This window comes from Entelurus aequoreus, linkage group LG06, assembly GCF_033978785.1.
Source record: "Entelurus aequoreus isolate RoL-2023_Sb linkage group LG06, RoL_Eaeq_v1.1, whole genome shotgun sequence".
Lineage (NCBI taxonomy): Eukaryota > Metazoa > Chordata > Actinopteri > Syngnathiformes > Syngnathidae > Entelurus > Entelurus aequoreus.
The window spans coordinates 44,030,768-44,042,906 of NC_084736.1; the positions used below are offsets into that span (position 1 = coordinate 44,030,768).

The window sequence follows — 12,139 nt, forward strand, 5'->3', positions numbered from 1 at the left end:
CATATGTACTTGTATATGTACAGTATGTGTATATGTGTGCTTGTACAGTGAATGTATATGTACAGTATGTGTATATGTGTGTACAGCGAATGTATATGTACAGTATGTGTATACAGTATGTGAATAAATTTAGTTTTAATAAAGTTTGATAATGTTGATTGATAATGAATTAACTTATTGTACACTGTTATTCATTTCCGCATATGTCCACGAGTCAAATGTGCAGTCAGGAATATCCTCAAGTTAATTTGTCAGATTAATACTTGTCCGATTAATACAGATGTTTTGTTAACGCTGTATTATAAAAAAGAGTCAAACGAAGTGCTATCGATCGCTGTCAATGACGTAAGAGGAAATGACGTAAGCGGAAATGACCCCGGAAGTAAATGGGAGGTAGGAAGGTTTTTGTAATGGGAAGAAAATTGGCGTGACAGAGCCTTGAAATGGTCAATAAAAAACTACCGGGCGTCGTTGGATTGGTAAAAGGGAGTCATGTGACAGAGCCCGATGGAGGAAGTCTCTCTCTCTCTTTGCAAGCGGTAATCAATAGATTATAAATAAATGTAGCAATCAGATTGAAACGTAGTTAAGTATTGTTTTTCATCACCAAAATACTTAAGGGAAAGTAAAAAGTATGTTACATATTGCAATTCATCCAAAAACTTACTTAAGTAAATGTAACTGAGTAAAAGTGGCACATTACTAAAAACGGTTCACTTCCAAATCGTGATTCTTATTCATCCCTACTTTAAATCTATTCATAATTTTCCAAATTTGATTTTTTATTTTTATTTCTATGAGAAAAACTTTTTTATTTCATTCCATGCAACCAGAAAGATCTTTTCTGACCTGTAACCCGTTTGAAAAAGTTTCATTATAATTATCATACCAAATAACACATTGCGAGAATCGGTTTGAATCCAGAACCATGTGAAATCGAGAATCGATTCTGAATCAAATCCCCGCCCCAGCAATCGGATCGATTGGTTAGGTGCCCAAAGATTTACAGCTACCTTACGACCTTCCTCTGGTCTCAACCCACCAGCTAAGAATCACTCTTTAAAATATATCCAAGATTAATTTTTATAGTATTATCTTATGAAAATATGTGTACCATATTTTTCAGACTATAAGGGCACTTAAAATCCTTTCATTTTCTCATTACTCGACAGTGCGCCTTATAACCCGGTGCGCCTAATGTACGGAATAATTTTGGTTGTGTTTACCGACCTCGAATAAATTTTATTTGATACAGGGTTAAATGATAAGTGTGACCAGTAGATGGCAGTCACACATAAGAGATATGTGTAAACTGCAATATGATTTAAGTAAACAACACCAACAATTTAAATGTTCCATTGAAAATATAGAACATTACACACAGCGCTCAAAAATCTATCAAAATGTTTTAGTACGACTTTGGTAAGCTATGATGCCGCACCGCTTGATGGATTGTACCCCCTCGTACCACGATCTTCTTGACAATGCTAATGTAAACTAGGGTCAACCTGCACATTAATGCAGTTTCTATGCCGCTAGACAAAGCCTTTTAATTTTCCTGAGGGAACTCTCCTGAAAGAATCAATACAGTACTATCTATCTATCTATCTATCTATCTATCTATCTATCTATCTATCTATCTATCTATCTATCTATCTATCTATCTATCTATCTATCTATCTATCTATCTATCTATCTATCTATCTATCTATCTATCTATCTATCTATCTATCTCAAACAAAATCTCGTTGACATGTATGACTTGAGTGTTATTATGACAATGACAATACATCAATTGATTGATTGATTGAACTGTGCTTCAACATACGAGTATCATAATGGTGTGTGTATAAGGTAAGACATTATCTGGCGTTTTGTTTTGCAATATGCAACTTTTCTTACCTTGTGGTACTTGCTGACCTGTATTTGGGATCTGCATAAGTCCTGAAAATTAGCGCGCGTCCGCCCTTGTAGTCCGTGGTCGATAAGCTTCTTCTTTTTCTATATCTTCTTGTTATGGGACATTCATTCTCCGCTGTTGCCCTTTCTAATATAAAGTAGTGTAAAGTTCTTACTTACTGTATATCTGTCAGTAAACTCGTCATGAAAGCGCTAAAACTTACCGGTGTAGTGAGTTTGCATTAATCACCCAAGGAACTTTAGTTATTAGAGAGTTCCGGTCAGACGGTTTTTCACAGGACCCATTTTTGTTGTTTCCGGATGAGGAGATAATGCTCCGTTATTGATTGAAGTAAAGTCTGAATGTCATTAAAACAGTTAGCTCCAGCTTTTGACACTTCTTCCACTCCCATCCTTGAAAGCTACACCGCTACAACAAAGATGACGGGGAGAAGATGCTGTCAAACGTGAGCCACGTTAATAAGACCGCCCACAAAATGGCTCATCCTGAAGCGACTGTCAGAAAGTGACCTGAAGATGATCTGTTAAACATAATCTATGCAACATTTTGACCAAAGAACCCCCATTACATGTTATGTTGACCACAAGGAAGTGTTTTCCATTTAGAAAAAAAATTAAAATAATATGAACCCTTTAATGCGCCCTATAACCCGGTGCGCCTTATACAGGTATATGAAAATAGACCTGACTGGACCCGCTCATCGGCAGTGTGCCTTGTAGTCTGGTGCGCCCTATGGTCCGGAAAATACGGTACTGTAGCGGTTGATTTAAGGACATAATTCACCACACCTGTTATTTGACTTTGTCATCATCATTCACTGTACTGTTCTATTGTGTACATGACAATGTTGTTCTTTGTGTGCAGTTAAGAGCGAGTAATTCGGCGCGGCCCCTTTAAGTGGCCGTCAGTAGATTCTCACAAAGGTGGGGGTTTGTTGTTCCCGCGATATTTGAGTGTTTGTGATGAAAGCGTTCATTCTTGCTTGTGCTTTGATGAATAAACGACGCACACGTTTTTGTGTGTCAACTATACTTCAAGTTGTCTAGCTTTCACACTACGAGCACAACAGTACTCACTTTTATGAGTATGTCAATGATCCTGAAAAAACAAATCTATCTATCAGCCCCAACGAGAATCCCCAGCACCTGCAGTCCTTGAACACACCACCACCACAACATGTGGTGTGTTGCCATTTACGCCTACGTAGCGTTATCAGCGTGCCAGGCGCTAACACCAAGGACATTAAGCCACAGAGGCTCGTGAATTTCACACACTGTACCCGATGGACTGTTGCCAAGGCAACCGTAGACCACTGACAAGGGGCTTATTGGTTTCATGAAGTGACTGTTGGCCGCCATGTCAAAGAGCATCCCTAAGTGCGCACGCCTGTGTGAGTGTGTGTTAGTGTATGTGTGTGTTCCTTCTCCCACTGGGCACTAATGAAAGGCATTCATCATTCTGGTCTTCCAATCTTTGCCGCTGATTCCAGAAGACCTCACATACGCACGCACGCACACATACACACGCCTAATCGCAGCCATCACAGCGCCCACTGCTGCGAGTGTGTTTGGAGGAGGATAGGCTACATGGAGGGGGGTCGGAGATAACATATTAACCATCCCTCCTGTTTCCACCTACTACCAAACATTAGAAAACACGCAGCCTGCTAAATGTGTGTGCGTGTGTTCGCCGAGTAGAGCTGCTGGAATAAAGAAATGCTAATCTGCTCATTGAGTATTCAACAAACCAAATGTTTGCCTTGGGAAAAGGCTCAGCTTAAGGGACTAATTACTACAAGCTGTAATGTTTGTCTTTGGCGCTTCCTCCCTTCACTAACCATCATCCTTTCTTTGGTGTCTCCATTTGCACATTGCTAAATCTTAAAAGACGAGCTTGATTACCTGCAGTAAAGACTTGCTTCTTGTGTAATAATGCTCAGTGCCTTATTTATACGTTTTAATATATTCATCAGTATAATAGAGCTCTTAATGGAGCTATTTTTGTCATGAGTCCTTCCATGATTTCACAATGTCGCCATCACGCTAGTTCATGTAAATGCAACCGATCCCTGCGAAGTATACCGGCCACAAAACTTTGTCCAATGTCCGTAACTTCCCCGCACGTTTTGGCCAATCTGCATTGTTTTTGCCAATGGAATTTTTCCAATGAGTGGCACTCAAACATGCACATCAACCCTTTATTACTTGGATTTTACGTCACGTTTGACTCACGTCCTGGTGGTCAAGCTAGTGTCATGATCCGTTTTCCGGATCATGTTTTATTTTAGTTTGGCGCCCTTATTTCTGTTTTCAGCACCCCTGGGTTTGTGTTTCTTAGTTGCCATGGGCGCTGATTATTCTCACCTGCCTCTGATTAGCATTCGGGACGCTCACCTGCTCCCGGGCACTAATCAGAGTGCTATTTATTCCTGCCTTTCGCCACATTCGGTCCGGCTGTCTTGTTTGCTCATGCAACAAGTTACGTTGAACACTTTTGTGATTCCTGTTCTTGGACTAAGCTTCGCCATAGCTTCACATGTTGTTGGCATGCTTATCTGTTGAGTTGTATTTCCTGACTGATTTATGGTAAATAAATCATTGTCCTACCTGCACACTGCCTCCGGAGTTCCATCTGCATCTTGGGGAAACGATCCGTGCATTAACATGCGACCCTGCCGTAACAGCTAGCTCTGTTCTCAATGGGTACGAGGTGCCATTTAGCCTTTCTCGAAGAAAAACTGCCCTTTGCCTGTGTTGTTTTCGACTGTCCAAATCATTCAAATCGCGAAAAGGATAAACGTTTTTTTTAGAGTTCCTCGAGAGGTAATTGAGGAGGGCGGAAGAGAGCAAGATTTTATTAAACGACGACGAGAAAAGTAGTAGGCACTCCAGTCCTAGGGAGCAGAGTCCAAGAACGCACAAGTTTGCGGTGATCACTTTGTTAAAGGTTTGTTTGATATACTTTTAATGTTTAGCATTTCCCATTTAAGTATTGATATTATTTGTATTTCTTAAACACACACTATGAGTGCTTTAAAAAGCAGCAACTCGGCGAGTCTAAATAAAAAAAAAAAAATGTGAGCAAAACTTTTCAGCACATACAGTGTTGACATCTCTAGTTATATTTCGATAAAGACGGATGAAACACGCTACTCGTTAACGTCTTGATAACAATTTTCTTTGACCCAGCCACACATAAAGAAGTTGTATACCTCCATGCTTTTCCAAGTTTCCATCTTTTTTGTCCTGTAGAATAAATAATAATAAATGATAAATGGGTTGTACTTGTATAGCAGCCCTTTGAGACTTTTGTGATTTAGGGCTATATAAATAAACATTGATTGATTGATTGATAGCGCTTTTCTACCTTCAAGGTACTCAAAGCGCTTTGACAGTATTTCCACATTCACCCATTCACACACACATTCACACACTGATGGCGGGAGCTGCCATGCAAGGCGCTAACCAGCAGCCATCAGGGGCAAGGGTGAAGTGTCTTGCCCGAGGACACAACGGACGTGACTAGGATGGTAGAAGGTGGGGATTGAACCCCAGTAACCAACAACCCTCTGATTGCTGGCACGGCCACTCTACCACCCTGGAGCAAAATAGTTTGATATGTATGGGAACGCGTTCGGTCTTCTTGTCGTCCATAGCGTTTCTGCTCGTATGGATTCTTCATTCATGTTGTGTTTTTAAGTTTTACAGCATAACAAACAATTTTTACTTTCTAAACCGTCAAAAGTAAGTAATGTCTATAGGAGTGTTTTCATGCATATTTGTACATTCTATGGTAATGTAATGAAGCTAGCATCATTAGCATTAGCTACTATGCTAACACGTTTACAAGTGTTGTTGTTAATATTATTAACTTACAATGACATTCTGTTTGTATTGTATCAATTTCTTAAATTCACCAAGACGTCACTGCGGAGTCATTGAGTTGGTTTAGAAGATAGGAGAGCGAGCTTCTGCAGCTAGTGGGTCCATGACGATGATGTCTGTTTTGTTTGATCGGCTGTTTTACAGACACAGTTTGGAAAAAATTAAGGAATGTAAATATACATTTACAAAATGCTTCTGTGTAAATAACTTATTTCACAAGGTACAGTTGTGATCAAAAGTTACATACACTTGTAAAGAACATAATGTCACTGCTGTCTTGAGTTTCCAATCATTTCTACAACTATTATTTTTTTGTGATAGAGTGATTGGAGCACATACTTGTTGGTCACAAAAAACATTCATGAAGTTTGGTTCTTTTATACCGCCCGCATACAGCTGAGATAGGCTCCAGCGACCCCCCGCGACCCCAAAAGGGACAAGCGGTAGAAAATGGATGGATGGATGAATTTATTATGGGTCTACTGAAAATGTGACCAAATCTGCTGGGTCCAAAGTATACATACAGCAACACATATCAATTAATTTTGGTGATGTAGAAAAGTTACAATCAAATCAAAAATCAAAAATCAAGTTCAGTTTTAGCCCATTTTAGACCCATTTCTAAGCTGCCTTTTCTCTCAAAAATCTTGGAGAAGATTGTTTTTACCCAGTTAAACACTTTTTTAGAGGACTCTGATATTTTAGAAGTCTTTCAGTCTGGGTTTAAACCCCTCCATAGTACCGAGTCAGCATTAGTAAGGGTTTTTAATGACATCTTTCGAGCAACAGACTTAGGTGATCATGTGATTTTAGTTTTACTCGATCTAACAGCAGCATTTGATACGGTGGACCATAATATTTTAATTAGCCGCCTACAACATCAAGTGGGCATCTGTGGTACTGCCCTGAGTTGGCTGAAGTCATATTTGACTAACAGGACCTTCTCTGTAAATGTTGCTGGTTCTGAATCTTCTGTTGCTCCCTTAACATGTGGGGTCCCACAGGGCTCAGTTTTACGACCACTGCTCTTTTCTATTTATTTACTTCCCCTGGGCTCAATCCTAAGAAAGCATGGTATTTGTTTTCATTGTTACGCTGATGACACACAAATGTATTTTCCGTTAAAGAAAAATCATGCCTCTTCAATACAGCCATTACTTGCTTGTCTTGATGACATCAAGGCCTGGATGGCCCTAAACTTCTTAAACTTCAATGAAAAGAAGACAGAAGTAATAGTGTTTGGACCTAGTGGTACCTGTGAGCTTCCCCCTGTTGACTTTGGCCCCTTGGCTTTGTACGTTAAGCCCATGATCACCAACCTGGGTTTTCGTATTGACAGTGATTTTAAATTGGACCGTCAGATTGGCACAGTGGTGAAAGCCAGCTTTTTTTATTTATTGTGTGTGTGTGTGTGTGTGTGTGTGTGTGTGTGTGTGTGTGTGTGTGTGTGTGTGTGTGTGTGTGTGTGTGTGTGTGTGTGTGTGTGTGTGTGTGTGTGTGTGTGTGTGTGGGCGTGTGGTACACAGAACATAAATTTCCACACTTCTATTAGCCCCGGGTCCAGTGGACCCTGGACATCTTATATGTAATAGAAATGTGTAGGGGGGGTGTATGGTGTGTGTTCATTAAATATGTATTCTGATATATGTTCTTTACAGAAAATGAGCCAAAGCCAGTGAGTCTCAGTTTGAAAAATTAATTAATTGTATCATTTTTCTTTTAATAAAAATCGAAAACGGGTCCCACAGACCCAAACACCACACAAGGGTTAAATACGGCTCATGTGATGCAGTCATTAGACTCGGTTACAAACGCGACAATGGGAAAGTCAAAGGAACTCAGCACAGATCTGAAAAAATGAATCGTTGACTTGAACAAGTCAGGAAAATCACTTGGAGCCATTTCAAAGCAGCTTATGGTCCCAAGAGCAACTGTGCAGACAATTGTTCGTAAGTATAAAGTGCATGGCACAGTTTTGTCACTGCCACTATCAGGAAGAAAACGCAAGCTATCACCTGCTGCTAAGAGAAAATTGGTCAGGATGATCAAGAGTCAACCGAGAACCACCAAAAAGCAGGTCTACAATGAATTGAAAGCTGCTGGAACACAGGTCTCAGAGTCCACAATCAAGCGTGTTTTGCATCGCCATGGACTGAGAGGCTACCATGCAAGAAGGAAGCCCTTGCTCCAGAAGCGACACCTTAAGGCTCGTCTAAAGCTTGCTGCTGATCACATGGACAAAGATAAGACCTTCTGGAGGAAAGTTCTGTGGTCAGGTGAAACAAAAATGTTGATGTTTGGCCACAATACCCAGCAATATGTTTGGAGGAGAAAAGGTGAAGCTTTTAATCCCAGGAACACCAATTCCTACCGTCAAGCATGGTGGTGGTAGTATTATGCTCTGGGCCTGTTTTGCTGCCAATGGAACTAGTGCTTTACAGAGAGTAAATGGGACAATGAAAAAGGAGGATTACCTCCAAATTCTTCATGACAACCTAAAATCATCAGCCCGGAGGTAGGGTCTTGGGCGCAGTTGGTTGTTCCAACAGAACAATGACCACAAACACACGTCAAAAGTGGTAAAGGAATGGCTAAATCAGGCTAGAATGAAGGTTTGAGAATTGCCTTCTCAAAGTCCTGACTTAAATGTGTGGATAATGCTGAAGAAACAAGTCCATGTCAGAAAACCAACAAATTTAGCTGAACTGCACTAATTTTGTCAAGAGGAGTGGTCAAAAAATTCAACCAGAAGCTTGCCAGAAGCTTGTGGATGGCTACCAAAAGTGCCTTATTGCAGTGAAACTTGTCAAGGGACATGTAACCAAATATTAACATTGCTGTATGTATACTTTTGACCCAGCAGATTTGGTCACATTTTCAGTAGACCCATAATAAATTCATAAACGAACCAAACTTTATGAATGTTTTTTGTGACAAAAAAGTATGTGCTTCAATCACTCTATCACAAAAAAATAAGAGTTGTAGAAATTATTGGAAACTCAAGACAGCCATGACATTATGTTCTTTACAAGTGTATGTAAATTTTTGACCACGACTTTATACATCTGCGGCTTATAGTCTGGTGTGGTTAATGTATGGGAGAAAAAAAAAATTATTCTAAAATTTTGTGGGTGCAGTTTATATCCCGGTGCGCTCTATAATCCAGAAAATACACTACTTTTATTTATTTTCACGTAAAAAACACTTATTTTTAAGGTCTGGCTACTTATATTTTATTTTTTAGTAGTAGTTAATTTATGGAATATGGTCAACTTTCTTTGTTTTCACTTTATCGCATGCAAGTGACGTCGAGGCCACATTGGGGCCACACTGGGGCCTGTGTGCGTTCAGACTGGATTCTGATAAAGATCACATTTTACTTGTAATCTAAACAGTCAGAAGGAAAAGATTTAATTTAGAAAAAATCCTATTTCGGCCACTTTGACCTGCAATGTAAATGTAGTCAAAGAACTCTGAGTATGCGCTTTTACTGCCATCAAGTGTCTACTTTTAAGTATGTGGTATAAAATACGTAAAAAATTGTTGTTTTGCAGTTGATGTTGAAATTCTGTGATCAAGGGAGACTAAAAAATGGATGACATTAAATAAATGTTATGAAAAAATAAGCCTTAAAATAGGGCTGGGCAACAGGATGAAAACTGTATCACGAAATAGGTGTTATATATCAGTCGATATCAATAGTTATTGATATTTTAAATAAGTACCAGGAGAAAAAAGGTAAAAAAAAAATATTTCAAATGTAATCTTCCTCTGATTATAAAATCCCCTCAGCTATTCAAGTACAATGGAAAGGAAATGTCAACACAAGGATTGAAAACACTTAATGTATATACAATTCTAAAGTCACATTGAACACTTAACAAAAACTTCTTAACATGAAGCTGCAAAAATTGGAAATACTTATGAAATGCTTAATAAAGAGTAACAAAATAGTGCAAAGTATGACAATGTAAATAACTATTTTCTGCAAGGTTAATGCCAGGCTGTGCTCTAAAGCAGTGGTCCCCAACCTTTTTGTAGCTGGGGACCGGTCAACGCTTGAAAATTTGTCCCAGGGGTGGTGAGTGGATTTTTTTTTTTCATAAAGAAATACAATCATGTGTGCTTACGGACTGTATCCCTGCAGACTGTATTGATCTATATTGATATATAATGTATATATTGTGTTTTTTATGTTGATTTTATAAAAAAAAAAAAAAAACGTTTTTTTGTTTTTTTTTCTTGCGCGGCCCGGTACCGGTCCGCGGCCCGGTGGTTGGGGACCACTGCTCTAAAGGGTGAGTGAGCGTGACTACAATAGGTGAGTGTGTGGTATTACCGTTCTTGGTGGAGACGAGCACCTTGCATAATTTATAGTCCACATTGGTCTGACAACGGTCTGTTTGAAAAAAAATAAAAAAACTGCCATTATGTCGTAGTGACTTTTTTTGTTTTATCCACAATTTATTTGCTCTCTTTGCACTAATTTCTACTTTCTTTTTTCACTCCATGCAAAGAATCAACCGCGAAACGTCAACTTGGCGCTACATGGTGTGATCACTTCCTGCGTTACTCGGTTACCAGAGATAGAGTGCCTTTTTTCATGCAACCAACCTTGCTCGGCCGCTTCTGGTCTCTGAATTATCGAACATTTTATCCGAACGCATTCGATTACGTGTTTATCGTGATATTATTTATTCGCGCAGTGCTAACTCAAAACATCAAAACTTTTTCTGCAACTTTTTGAACAAGTTGCAGCGAATTCAGGCATTTTATCTAAACAAAATCCTGGAGGGACTGTTTAATAAATGACATTTTCAGATTGTAAGAAGACAGATAACATACCTTAGTTGAGTCTCTCTCTGTGAGGCAGGAGAAAGGAAACAGAAACATTTCAAATGAGTAGCATAATTAAGTCCAACACACACACACATCATCTGATGCAACATGAGGTAACACTAGAACTTCATTAACTGTTTGCCTTGAATCAACATCAGCTCATTAAAATAGTAAACATGCATCTGGCGAACATGGTAAACCTAGACCATCTTAATGCATTCTAATCTTCTGCCAAATGTGTTTGCACACGAGTTAGATAACTGAGCGCCTGTTTCACACTATGTCAAAATCAACGACAGTACAGTACGGAGGAAGGTGTCCTACCTCTTGGGTGTTCTTCGGCGCTGTCCTGGTGTTTCCTCTCGTCTTTGAGGGGCAGCTGATGACCCAGGGCAGAGGAGAGCGCCAGCAGGCTGGCAGTACCGGCGCCAGGGCCCAGGGGGGGCTGAAGACCTGCTGGGTGAGGCGTGAGCGGGACGGGGATGGCGTGGCTGTGGGAGAGGTGCTGAGCTTGGAGCTGCTGCTGCTGCAGCACACACACACACACCCACACACACACACACAGACACACACACACACACACGCACACATCATGTTAATGCTACATTTAAATAAATATGGTAACGGAAGAACAGATAACTTAACATACAGCGGCACATCAGTTCTCGTTAGTAATCCTTTCTAAAAACTTGTGTTCTTCCCACAACAAATTATGTACATCCAATTAAACAGTTCTAGATGCTATAAAACATTTCATATATAATTTTAGTTTTACATGCCAAAAACAATGTGTTAACACTTGCGAATGTTTTTGGCCCCCATGGTGGCTTACTCTTCAGCCGTAGGCAAAAAAAAAAAAGACTGAGGGCCTGATTTACTAAAGATTTGCGTGTACTAAAACACGTGGAAACTTGAGAACACACGCAAAGCTGACCTACTAGACGTGTGCAAAGAGGATTGCGTCTGTTAAGTGATATGCAGAACATATGCTGATCATCAAAACGCCTACAATACTGGGAGGGGATGATGCAAATATATACTATTTAGCACGCGCAATCGATTTAGCAACACTCATCACCGTTTTGCGAGCACTATTTTGCATTTTATTTAGCACTTCTGAAATGTGTGTGCAAACTGACACACACTCGGTGCTCGCGCTGCAAAGACAGAAGATGGACAGAGAAACCTCTGTCCTACGTGTGAGTGTAAACACTCATATTTGGACTGTGAGAAATAAATAAAAATTATTCCGATCGTCTATTCAGCTTTTATAATTTTATCGCTGCTGGATGACTTAAAGTATCTGTAGAGTGGAAAAACACATTTACTTTATATGCTTAATTGTGTTTCATTGTATCCATTAAACCGTATCCAATTGTATTTACAATCTGCAAAGTATGTGAAAATACCAGAGAAACATCACGAAATGCCATAAAATAAGTCTGCCATTTTGAATATTCCGCTCTGAATATCTTCGACAATTCCCGTAGATACT

At 39.6% G+C, this 12,139-nt stretch overlaps 1 protein-coding gene across 6 annotated transcripts in view; it reads right to left on the minus strand.

Moving 5' to 3' along the window:
- Nucleotides 1–12,139, minus strand: part of LOC133652231 (transducin-like enhancer protein 4) — a 115,864-nt gene that overhangs the window by 44,459 nt on the left and 59,266 nt on the right. For 2 of the 6 annotated variants that reach the window (XM_062050748.1, XM_062050746.1), the window contains exons 7-9: nucleotides 10,969–11,170; nucleotides 10,651–10,667; nucleotides 10,145–10,204 (exon numbers count right to left, since the gene is read on the minus strand). In XM_062050748.1, the coding sequence (XP_061906732.1) occupies nucleotides 10,145–10,204; nucleotides 10,651–10,667; nucleotides 10,969–11,170 (279 nt within the window). The remainder of the gene's footprint in view (nucleotides 1–10,144; nucleotides 10,205–10,650; nucleotides 10,668–10,968; nucleotides 11,171–12,139) is intronic. The other 4 variants (XM_062050751.1, XM_062050749.1, XM_062050747.1 and 1 more) reach the window with 3 other exon arrangements.